The following is a 12,549-nucleotide window of genomic DNA, read 5'->3' as shown; positions in this document are numbered from 1 at the left end:
CTCAGAGCCGTCCCAGGTGGAGGTGCGCCTCCTGCTGGCCTACAGCTCCTCCTCCTCCGCTTCCTCCCCGGATTCCAAGCTGGCATGGAATGACAGCATCGACAGCCTCCCCCCACCGGAGGCCGCCGTAGAGGGGACCATTGCCTTCAGCAAACCTGTCAAAATCTTCATCATGCCAAAGCCTGCCAGACGCTAAGGAGAGCCCAGACCTGTCCCGGTCTTCGCTGTAGCAGTCCGACCCAAAGATAGAAACATTTGCTCTTTCAAAATGCAGCCAATAATAGTTTTGTGGATCCGTTTTTTTTTTTTTATTTAAAAAAAAGGTCTTCAATAAACAAGGACAAATAAACAAGATGTTCGCTTTGCCGATATTTAATTGCAAATATTACGTGACTCTTCCTATGTTGAAAGAACATGTGAAAAGTCTCTCCCACGCCAACCTTAGCAGGTGGAGTGGAAGACCCCGCCCACCTTGGCGCCCTGGCCGGCCAGTTTGTTGTATTCGGCGACGGCCTGCTCCGTCTGCAGGACTCTGACATCCACCCCCTGTTGTGCCACAAAGTCCAGGGTGGAGGCGGGAACCTGACGCAAACACAAGCCATGAGTCTTTGCCCCCGCCCCTCCCCGAAGCGACACGGTTTGGTTCTGAAGACTACCTGCAGGGCCATGTCCATGCCTCGGCCAATCACCAGCAACTTTACTCCTCTGTCCAGCACCTCCTGCACATCAGCGGGTTGGACCCCCGGGTGGTGCTGATGAAGAGTCTAGCGTTAATCAAGGCAGGAAGTACACGTCTGCGTGCGCATGTGACGGTCACTGTCCCACACACCTGTGTCCCGGTCTCACGCCAGTCCCAGGACCGACTGCCGCCGGGCCACACCTTGCAGTCCTTGTAGGCGGAGGAGCAGCCTTTCACTGTCATGTGACCCCACGACAAGGAGCTGATTTCTGGGGAGGCCATGGTCATGTGACGTTCCTGTTGCAAAGGAGGGAGGAGCAACACTTTAATATCTGAAGATGTCAACACATGAAAATCTTCTTTCAACTTTTCCATCCATTTTCGCGGGGGGGGGGGGGGGGGGGGGCGCTGGCGCCTATCTCAGCTACAATCGGGCGGAAAGCGTTGTACACCCTGGACAAGTGGCCACCTCATCGCAGGGCCAACACAGATAGACAACATTCACACTCACATTCACACACTAGGGCCAATTTAGTGTTGCCAATCAACCTATCCCCAGGTGCATGTCTTTGGAAATGGGAGGAAGCCGGAGTACCCGGAGGGAACCCACGCATTCACGGGGAGAACATGCAAACTCCACACAGAAAGATCCCGAGCCTGGGATTGAACCCAGGACTGCAGGACCTTCGTATTGTGAGGCAGACGCACTAAACCCCTCTGCCGTGTGAAGCCCTCTTCCAACTTGTCTTGGCCCCAAATACCTCAACATGTACACACACACACACACGTGTGTGTGTCTGTCATTTAAAAATAGCAACACACCCATATTACTGTGAGCTATCACACACACACACACGCACACGCACTTCCGTATCAAAACAAACCTCCACAACTTGAAGGCTTTTTCAGAATATAGGAACTCGCCAGTCAGCTGCAACCGGAAGTGCTTTCACATGTCAACACCCCCTAACTGCTCCGCCTCCCGGTTTATGCTTTACAGTAGGATTGGGCGATACTAAAAATAATGGTGTCGACTCGATACCAACTGCATGAGGGGGCCATATTTGTCATTGCCGACATCATTTAGCTAGTTCCATTTTAAGATTAAATGTTCATATCGTTTTTAGTTTGCCTTTAATTCCTTTAATTTATTGATCAGGACAAACATTTAAGGGAAAACAAAATAATTAAAAGCAATTTAACAATGTATGAATACAACAATAGAGGATATTACGGAGCCCCTAAAGGGACATGGGGATTTTTTTTTTTAGACATGTTTCTCGTGCGCACGAGAAACATGTCTAAAAAAAAAAAATCCCCATGTCCCTTTAGGGGCTCCGTAATATCCTCTATTGTTGTATTCATACATTGTTAAATTGCTCTTGATTATTTTGTTTTCCCTTAAATGTTTGTCCTGACTCTTATGACAAACTGAAACCATTTGGTATCTGTATAAACGGCTGTATTGACGGATTTTCCCGGAAAATTATCTGGATGAATGCATTTACGACCAGCAGTGACCCAAAAATCATTGGAGGCTACTATATGGAGGCAGTGAAGAAATGTGGTGGTTGTCCGAGGATTGTCAGAGGCGATCGGGGCACTGAAAATGTTAAAGTCAGAGACTTTCAGCGTTTTCTCCGTCGCAACATTGATGACGGTTCTGGTATTGACATCTACATCGAAGGGGCAAGCACAGCAAATCAGCGCATAGAGAGTTGGTGGGGTTTCCTCAGAAGAGAATCAATGGAGTTCTATATCTCTATTTTCACTGACCTGAAGGACCGTGGTTTGTTCGGTGGTACATACTTGGACCGAGGTCTAATTCAGTTCTGCTTTATGAGCTTCATTCAGGTAAGCGACAATGCATTGTTTTATCTATTTTCTGATGTTTTTATTGACTGGCATGCACACACATGTGATATAGCAAGTGCATCTCTTTTTTACAAGCGGGCTGCAGAGATGGAATGAATCAACAGTACAACAGTGCCATCTAATGGAAAAACTACTGAATTACATTTTCATTTTTGTCTTTTAACATCCTTATATGAGCAGACAGTGGGTGTGAATATTAGCACTTGTGTCTCATGTCTATGTGTCTTCTTAATTACTGTTATTGGTGTCCTACAATACCCTATTAATTCATCATCAGTGTCGGGGGGTGTGGTAGCCCTAATAACCCCCCCCCCCCCGTACAAGCATAGTGGGCAGCAAACTGTTTTTATTCATTTATGTTTATTAATTTATATATTTATATTTGGCCTTTTCCACTCATTTTCTCCTAACGTCATCAAAAACCTCAAGATTTAACATAATTTATTTGAAGTAATCTCATAACTAAATTAAAGAGCACATGATGAGAATAACAAATTGCATATTAATGTACATTTCTTTCTCTCTGTACTGTTTTTCCAGGATGAATTAGACTTCCGCCCGATTGTAGCTGAGATAGGCGCCAGCGCCCCCCGCGACCACAAAAGGGAATAAGCGGTAGAAAATGGATGGATGGAATTAGACGAGACCATCAATGTGTGGGATGCACATGTCATCAGACCATCAAAGAATGACAGGGTGCCCAGTGGTCGCCCCCGAATCATGTACATGTTCCCAGAACTCTACACAACTTGTGATTGCATTTCCCCAGTGGACAGAGCTGATGTACAGTTGTGTCAGAGTAACTGCACATTTTGACCAGCAGTGCCATGTGACACAGACATCTACAACATCTGCAACATTCTGATGGCAGAGTCACAGCTGCATCTTCCAGCTGATGCTTATCAGGCATTGGATTTGTACCTTCACTTGAGGAATGAGATAACATCAACTCTCTAATTTGAGATGGATTTTTATTCAGATTATTCAGAGCTACAACATGTCCACACTGACTACACTTGAACAGTGCTATGCCACAAACATTAAGAACATTTTGCAGCAAAACTGAGGTGCAAATAGGATTGATATGTCACTATATGCACACTGACTGCAAAGAGAAACAAGGCAGGACATGAAAGAGGAAATGAACAGAACTGAACAACCATTAGAAATGTATTGTACTTGCATTGAACATGAACTTGTTTGTTGAATGATGACATAAATTCTGAACATTATTCAGAATAACAATTGTATAAAAGATGCACATGAAAATGTAATAATTGTACAAAAAGGGACATTTACCTATGAGAACAGACCCTGCTGACTTATCAAAATTATTAAACTGTCTTGTGGAAAAAAAACTGAATCTCAATGTACTAACAATTTACAGAAAAAATAAGAAAATAAAACTATTTAAAAAATGTAAACGGTCTCTGTTTTAATAAGAACAATAAATGAAAATCTGTAGAAACAGTTTTGCATCAGACAAATGCAAAACTCAGTGTAGAAGATAGATGTGCTTTCCATTCACTACACAATATCCATTGTGAAGCAGTCACCAGACAAGACATTATCAAATTCTTTGCGAAACTCAGGGTATGTGATGTAAGTGCATGGTAACTCAAGAACTGCTCCACATGTGTGTGCTACAGGCCTGCGACTTAAACCACACAATGTGTTAAAAATGACTTCAATTGTGTCTTTGCACAGCACAGTAGATCCTGTGCAGAAGCGTAAGAAAATCTCCAATTTTCTTTGGTCGATGCTTCTCACATACCGTAGCAGGTGGTTAAGAGCAGTCTGCTCTTGTGGATTTAGGCTTTCAAGTGATGGTTTTATCATCTGGGCCACTTTCTTGTTAGTTGGCCTCTTAGATTCATATATCTCCATTATGTTGTCTGTGGTTATGAGCGTTGGCATAGCATTATGAACACTGGAGTGGAAACAGTCAATTATAAACTTTGGCTCTTGAAGAAGAGCTTTGTGGGCCATTGTTAAAATAGCAGCCCGTAAATTGTTTTTAGGGGGCAGGCAGTGTCAGCCCATTCTGGAGAAGACATCAAGTAAGTCCTCCTCAACAATTTCATCAATGGTACCCTGTAGTGCTTTTTCAAGCGACACACGCTCATTTTCTGAAAGAAATCTGGCAAATGACATCATTAATAGTTCTTCATCCACTGAGCTAACTCCTTTACAACAGGCAAGAGCAAAGGCTGGTGACAGTCTGATTGGTAGGATTTTGTGGTTCAGGTATCCTTTCAACCACACTCTTCCGAGCGCTTGCCATTTCTTCTCAGAATAGTTTGGTCGTAGCCTGGGTACTCGTTCATCTTCCCCCTCACACTGGTCCAAGAAGTGGTCCCAGAATGCGGAGTACGCCTCTCTTGACACACCATCACTGTCCATAGCTTTCTCATTTGTAAACTCCATTCTTAGACGAGCATTCAGTACTTTTGGATCCATGAAGACATTAAGGACATCATCAACTATGTTTACTCGTCTTAATTTCAAAATAAGGATTTCTTTGTCAAATGGATCTGGTGATGCTGGAAGACAACTTGATGATACAGGACCATCATTGAATGTGGAATGCTGCAAGATATTTTAAAAAGGTAATTAGGTGTGATTATTGATTGATTAATCCTTTTGTGAACAGAAAAGAATCAAAGATTTTGACAATCAATGTATCAAATGGCATGCAAAAATGGTGATAATGTTGTGGTTTTAGATTTGCCGCTTTTCTATTTCATACAACGATGCATTAAATTACAAATGAGTTTTGGAATGTTTGGATGAAACATGAATCTAAAAACATATGCTTAGGATGAAAGATCTTCGGATGGTAATGTTACAGTTTTTGTACATTTTAAAAATGTAAAATGTAACAATTTTACAGGACTGTAAGACGTTAGTGCTACATTGTACCTGCATGCTGCTCAAGTCATGTGGATTCCAGGGAAGTGTGGTGTCTTGAGAATCACTATCATCACCAACAATGGGTCCAAACTTCACTTCAGAGTCCTCAAGAGATTGTTGAATGGCAGGATTAAGAGGGGAATCTGAGACATCACTTAACAACTGGTCTGCATCTTGACTTGGCACAGGCGTTAAACAGTCATCTTCAGATCCATGCCTTCTTGTTGACTGCTGAGTATGACTGCCAACATCCTCAGTAGGTTGTGTATGCAGGAGCCCTGTGTTACCCATCTCAGGAGTTGCAGATCTTGACTGGCTGATTGTCTCTCTTCTCTATTGATCATTTCATATAAAAAACAAGAAAACAAACAAATGTATTATCCATCCATCCATCCATTTTCTACCGCTTATTCCCTTTAGGGTGGCGGGGGGCGCTGGTGCCTACTCAGCTACAATTGGGCGGAAGGCAGGGTACACCCTGGATAAGTCACCACCTCATGGCAGGGCCAACACAGATAGACAGACAACATTCACACTCACATTCACACACTAGGGACCATTTAGGGTTGCCAATCAACCTATCATATTATCTATAGTTTGAATAATCTCATCCAAGCTGCCAGGTACTCCGGCTTCCTCTCACTTCCAAAGACATGCACCTGGGGATAGGTTGATTGGCAACACTAAATTGGCCCTAGTGTGTGAATGTGAATGTTGTCTGTCTATCTGTGATGAGGTGGCAACTGGTCCAGGGTGTACCCCACCTTCCGCCCAAATGCAGCTGATAGGCACCAGTAACCCCCGCGATCCCAAAAGGGACAAGCGGTAGGAAATGGATGGATGGATGGAAGCTGCTATATATATTCATGTGACTATAACACTCTGCACCTGAGTAAATTATTTGGTGTATGCATTTTTACTTAATGTAGGATAACATTTAAAGCATTCGCAGACTTCCATCTTAACTGCAGATTTAAAACTAAAACTATAAATTATGGTTTCTTAAAGGCCATTTCTGTGCCCTCATATATTTCACCTGTGATTTATAATAAACATAGCTCCTGTGTCATGCAGATTTAATTTAAATGACACTACAGGAAACTATAACTATAAAAATATGTTTGAATTTTAATGAATACTGAACATTTTGGTACAATAAAATCTTCAGACAACACAAGTTCAGTACTGTTTAGCAAAGATTGGTTCCACTTTTTTGCTTGGGTCATGAAATGATGATAATGGTGGGCCAGGGCATACATACATTTTCGTCTGTTTGTCAAACAAAACTATGTTTTTTTGTGGCAAACAAACATCCATCCATCCATCCATTTTCTACTGCTTGTCCCTTTCCGGATCACAGGGGGTGCTGGAGCCTATCTCAGCTGCCTAGGATAGTTCAATAATTCATAAAAACATACATTTTCATTCAATATTATGTTTTGAGCAATGACAGTTTTAAAGAAAAAACAGCTTTGTTTTATTAGTCAACAGTGCACCTTTTTCTAATTTACATTTCACCTCTAAACTTTTTCGTTCCACTTTTGTTATTTTTTGTTTATTTTATTAGTATTTTTAGAATGTGACGTGGGCCTTTAAAACATTAGCTGTGGGCCGCAAATGGCCTCCGGGGCACACTTTTGACACCCCTGCTAGAGATAATAAAACATTAAATCTGATAAGTCTGTGGATAAAAAGCAGAGCCTGGCGACGCATGCAATCAATATAAATGGAATACCTACAGTAATCTATGTATTGATATCACAAATGTGGCAGAGGATAATTACCTTCAGCGGCGTTTTCTGTGTTGGCTCCATGTCCGGTGATTCATCAGAGAGAAGTAGAATGTTGTTAGACTTGGTGGCTGTGTAGACGCGTAGCATTTTTAGTTTAGTCTGTTCGTACAGCTGGCCCACCGCGACTTCACGGGGCACAGGACTGTGACTGTAATCACAAATGTCAAACTCCAAGTCTTCTATCAGTCCTTTTGATGAATGCCCATTTGCAAATAACAAGCATTTGCCAACTGTCTCCAACAGTTCACCCATAGTCACTGATTTCTGGACCGACAGATTCCGTGTTCCTCCTCCTTTTCTCGTTCTAACCTGGTGATACATTCCACTCTCAAAGTGGAGCCATATCCCATTTCAACCCGCCGGGTGATTTTGGCTGCATTTTTTTGGCCAGTAGCGGTGCCTTGTACAGTATTAGGAGTTCTTAACCTGTCTCTTAATTTCTGCATGAGGGAGGACTTCACTGTCTCGGCTCCACCCGACTCTTCGTTTGTCACAGTTCTTTGACGGCAAAATGCTCTGAGCGCAAGTCGATCCCCATATCTTTCGATATACTTGCTTAACTCCTTATCTGTCATAATGCCTATGACATTGGTGTCGATCTGTAAAAAGCAAAACGTTTGCTAAATGGTATTTCCTACAGTAAAATAGCAACATTAAAAGTAGGCTATTTCTTACTTTATATAAAAGTTAATAAGTATCCTCACCTTGTCTTCTTTTAGTTTGTTGATGACACTTTCAGGTATATTCCGCATTTGAAGGAACATGAATAAATCTACTGCAGCCATCTTTGTTTAATAACAGGTATCAAAACTGCTGAGCAACGGGAGATTATGGGCGAGGGAACGTCTTTGTTGGAAATAGAGCCGCATAAACTCCTAAACTGCCATTTTAAAACACACCTCAAACCACGTGCACGCATCCAATGCTTTCTCGTGCGCACGAGATACTTTCTCGTGGCCACGAGAGTGTTTATATTTAAAAACTTTTTTTTTTTTTTTTTTAAATAAAAAGTTTCTCGTGGCCATGAGAAACTTTCTCGTGGCCACGAGATAGTTTCTCGTGCGCACGAGATACATGTCTAAAAAAAAAAAAATCCCCATGTCCCTTTAGAGGCTCCGTAGGATATTGCAAGAATATGACAAAACAATATTGCCTTTTAGTGGGTTCTTAGGTGATGTGATGGAAGGGATCCCTTTTTAATGACCATTCATTTGCAATGAATCATAACACAACTCATTAATAAGAACATAGCGCGTATATGGTGAAATCATGTATTGTTTAGTACAGGGGTAGGGAACCTATGGCTCTAGAGCCAGATGTGGCTCTTTTAATGACTGCATCTGGCTCTCAGATAAATCTTAGCTGACAATGCTTAACACGATAAGTAATGAATAATTCTGCTGGTAATCACAGTGTTAAAAATAATGTTCAAATTATAAAACATTCTCATGCATCAATCCATTCATTTTCTATCGCACCTGTTCAAGAAGTCACATTAATGGTAAGAAGTATTATATTTATTTTTGGTTAGCTTTAGAATAACAATGTCATTAAAAATAATAAGAAGTGAAGTATATAGCGCTTTTTCTCTAGTGACTCAAAGCACTTTACATAGTGAAACCCAATATGTAATTTTTACATTTAAACCAGTGTGGGTGGGTGGCACTGGGTGCAAGTGGGTAAAGTGTCTTGCCCAAAGACACAACGGCAGGGACTAGGATGGTGGAAGCGGGGATCGAACCTGCAACCCCCAAGTTATTGACACGGCCGTTCTACCAACCAAGCTATACCACCCCAACTTATTACACCCTAAAAATTTTGGTCTTACTTAAAAATGCACGCTTTTAGTTGTATTCAGTGTTAAAAAATATTATATGGCTCTCACGGAAATACATTTTGAAATATTTGGCTTTCATGGCTCTCTCAGCCAAAAAGGTTCCCGACCCCTGGTTTAGTATATGTTTATTGCGAAGTACCTTTGTTTTCTATTATATCGACATATTGTATCGTTCTGTTAGTTGTCGCGCTTGCCCGCGTTACCTGCGTCTGAGCACTTCCGGTGTCGCCCTCGATCGGCTTCAGGTAGGACAATTTGTTATTTTCTTCTCTTTTCATTCTCTCGTTCTTTCCACGTGCCAAATGTTCTTATGATGTGCATTTGCGTGACGAGCTTTTAAAAGACGAGAGCGCGGCTCAATTCCTGTTTGTTGCAGAAGAGATGTTAACTTCCGTTAGCATGTTGTTGATTAGCAATTAATTTAGGGCCGTTTTCTCGTTAACAATTATTAGTTAAAATGTGGCCTAATGCTCCGTAAAGTTTTACATTATGGTGGTGAAAGTTGGTTTCATGCTGCCTTAAGACATTACTTTTTTGGGATAAGCATTAACATCCCCCCCCAATACAGGTGACTTTCATGGCGGAAAACAAGTCATTGTTAATGAGGCCCATTAAATTTAGAATTTACACCTGTATTCCTTTACATTTTTGGATACCCTGTCCACAAACTATAATAACAAAAACAAATAATTGTATTGTTCTATCCATCCATCCATCTTCTTCCACTTAAACGAGGTCCGGTCGCAGGGGCAGCAGCCTAAGCAGGGAAGCTCAGACTTCCTTTTCCCCAGCCACTTCGCCCAGCTCTTCCCGAATACACCTGTATTCTTTTAAATTTGTATATACCCTCTCCACAAACTATGATAACAAAAATAAATAATTGTATTGTTCTTCCCATCCATCCATCTTCTTCCGCTTATCCGAGGCTGGGTCGCGGGGGCAGCAGCCTAAGCAGGGAAGCCCAGACTTCCCTCTCCCCAGCCACTTCTTCCCGAATACACCTGTATTCTTTGAAATTTTTGGATACCCTGTCCACAAACTATAATAACAAAAATAAATACTTGTAATGTTCTTTCCATCCATCCATCCATCTTCTTCTGCTTAAACGAGGTTGGGTCGCGGGGGCACCAGCCTAAGCAGGGAAGCCCAGACTTCCCTCTCCACAGCCACTTCGCCCAGCTCTTCCCGAATACACCTGTATTCTTTGAAATTTTTATATACTCTACCCACAAACTATAATAACAAAAAAAAATAATTGTATTGTTCTTTCCATCCATCCATCCATCCATCTTCTTCCGCTTATCCGAGGTCGGGTCGCAGGGGCAGCAGCCTAAGCAGGGAAGCCCAGACATCCCTCTCCACAGCCACTTCGCCCAGCTCTTCCCGGGGGATCTTCCAATTTGTAAATTAGTCACTTGTAAACAAGTTAAACACAGGAAGAAAACAAAGGATCACTAATTGCTGCGACATTTTGAAAAAGTAGGCTAAAGTATGCTGAAACCTAGTTAAGTCAGAAAAAAAAAATGTATTTAACAAACATATCCACAACATACGTACAAATCAAGGCACTTTTCGACATATATCAACAATTCTACACTTTCGCCAGGTTGAGCAAATTATGTCTAACAAAACATGTCGAGAAAGAAACTAAAAGCAAATACAAATATCGCATTAAAAAAAATTAATAAAAAAAAAATAGGATAAGTCAACACTGATTATTGCATTGTTGTATTTTTTTCACAGTTTATATTTCATTCATATTTTGTTGAAGTATTATTCAATTAATATATTTATAAAGGAATTTTGAATGTTTTTTATTTTTTTGAATATTTTTTAAAAATCTCACGTACCCCTTGGCATACCTTCAAGTACCCCCATTTGAGAACCACTGCTTTAAAACATACTATGGGTGTAATGTCAGTGAAAATCTTAACCAGTGTAGTGTGTGCTACTGACCGCCAGGTGGCGGCAACATTAGCATGTGTTACTGTCCAAACAAAGAAACAGGAAGTTGCAGTAGAAGGGGGAAGGTAGAATTCCTAGTTGAGTGGTTCAGTTGATGAAACAACACAGGTTCGTTTTCAAAATAACAACTGTATTAATTCCCATAAACTTTTGTGTCATTTCAAGGATTGAAATAACTTTATTGTCACAGCAGCACACACGGACAAGTGTGTCTGTACTAGTAAACCGGAAGTGGTTGTGAAGGGGGGCAGGGACTCTTCCCGGTTGAGTTGAGGCGTGCAGAAAAAGCCCCATTGCATGATGGGAACTCATAGTTGTGTTCAAATGTGTAATATAAATAGTAATAATATAGTAATGATCAGACAGTGTTGTGTAGTAGACTCTTGTACATGTGCAGGCTTGTTGAGTGTGTGTGTTTACTAGTGTGCACGTGATGATGCCATCACTTAACATGGTGTGTGTGTGAATGACTTGTGTGTGTGAGACATGTACAACTCATACTTACCTGGCAGGGGAGATACCATGATCAAGAAGGTGGTTCACCTAGGGTGAGGCTCAGCCATTGCACTCCGGCTGTGCTGACCCTTACGAATTCCCCAAATGTGGAAATCTCGACTGCATAATTTGTGGTAGTGGGGGACTGCGTTCGCGCTCTCCCCTGATCTCCTGTTTAAAAAAGATGATTGCCTACCTCTGCTAAATCAGCGTAAGTCAATCGCACGATTATTCCAGTCTTCGCTTATTGTCATGGTGCTGACATGTTAATTATCAAATATGAAAGTTGCCTCACCTCATTCATCAGTATTAATTACGACTGTCTTTGTGGACTTTGTCACCATACTCAATTAGAAAGTAACGAAATCTTTACAACATTGAAATTCATTTTATTAAACCATTACTCTACAGCAATTCGAAATAGATAAATCCACCAGATAAATATGATCAGATTTTTTAACTGGTTTATCACAAATATTCCCCTTAATGTTTGACCTAGTTGTAAGATGTTTTTTTGTTTGTTTCTTTCAAAAAACAGTCAGCTTATGTTTCTCTTTCTGGATGTGCAAAGCTGGATTTTCACTTTGTTTTGTTGTCTGTATAATAATAATACTCTGACAACCATGGAAGATTTTAAAAAGTACATTGATACTGTTGTGAAATACATTATATTGATATATGTTTGTTATACATGTACTGTTTATTGAAATAAAGTTAAAGGTTAAAAATGTGCAAAGCTGCTAGAGACACAAACCAACATACTTGCAGATGTAACTTTCCTCACAAGGAAACAATCACTAGTATCAGTTATAAGATAGAATATGGATAAGAATAATTAAAATTTACACAAATATTATATTTGTGGGGAAAATTCTGAAATATTGCTTTAACTTTTTTGTTGTTGTTTTCACCATAAACATCCTTTAATGTAGTGTAATATTTCCATGCTTTGACAGTGACTAGTGCATTTTACCTCATGTAAAAAACTTAGT

General features: G+C 40.8%; 3 protein-coding genes and 1 non-coding gene across 6 annotated transcripts in view; 2 read left to right on the top strand and 2 right to left on the bottom strand.

Moving 5' to 3' along the window:
- ints4 (integrator complex subunit 4) overlaps positions 1–383 on the top strand; it is a 44,353-nt gene extending 43,970 nt beyond the window's left edge. For all 3 annotated transcript variants that reach the window (XM_061877741.1, XM_061877742.1, XM_061877743.1), the window contains one exon: positions 6–383. In XM_061877741.1, the coding sequence (XP_061733725.1) occupies positions 6–196 (191 nt within the window). In that variant the 3' untranslated portion in view covers positions 197–383. The remainder of the gene's footprint in view (positions 1–5) is intronic.
- Positions 282–1,712, bottom strand: aamdc (adipogenesis associated, Mth938 domain containing). The gene is made up of 4 exons (XM_061877776.1): positions 1,564–1,712; positions 830–976; positions 657–752; positions 282–582 (listed from the first exon to the last, which is right to left on the bottom strand). Exons 2-4 carry the CDS (start codon positions 965–967, stop codon positions 442–444), a joined length of 375 nt encoding a protein of 124 aa, XP_061733760.1. The 5' UTR covers positions 968–976; positions 1,564–1,712; the 3' UTR covers positions 282–441.
- A 1,796-nt stretch (positions 1,713–3,508) lies between these two features.
- Positions 3,509–8,212, bottom strand: LOC133536974 (uncharacterized). Its single transcript, XM_061877769.1, has 4 exons — positions 7,965–8,212; positions 7,252–7,859; positions 5,477–5,800; positions 3,509–5,143 (listed from the first exon to the last, which is right to left on the bottom strand). Exons 2-4 carry the CDS (start codon positions 7,579–7,581, stop codon positions 4,589–4,591), a joined length of 1,209 nt encoding a protein of 402 aa, XP_061733753.1. The 5' UTR covers positions 7,582–7,859; positions 7,965–8,212; the 3' UTR covers positions 3,509–4,588.
- Positions 8,213–11,559: 3,347 nt separating this feature from the next.
- On the top strand, positions 11,560–11,723 carry LOC133537660 (U1 spliceosomal RNA). The gene has a single exon (XR_009802780.1). It is a non-coding gene; the product is annotated as a U1 spliceosomal RNA (small nuclear RNA).
- Positions 11,724–12,549: the final 826 nt, after the last annotated feature.

Source organism: Nerophis ophidion, linkage group LG18, assembly GCF_033978795.1.
Source record: "Nerophis ophidion isolate RoL-2023_Sa linkage group LG18, RoL_Noph_v1.0, whole genome shotgun sequence".
Classification (NCBI taxonomy): domain Eukaryota; kingdom Metazoa; phylum Chordata; class Actinopteri; order Syngnathiformes; family Syngnathidae; genus Nerophis; species Nerophis ophidion.
Note: the sequence above shows the minus strand (reverse complement) of the source record. Positions and strands in the feature narration are given on the sequence as shown.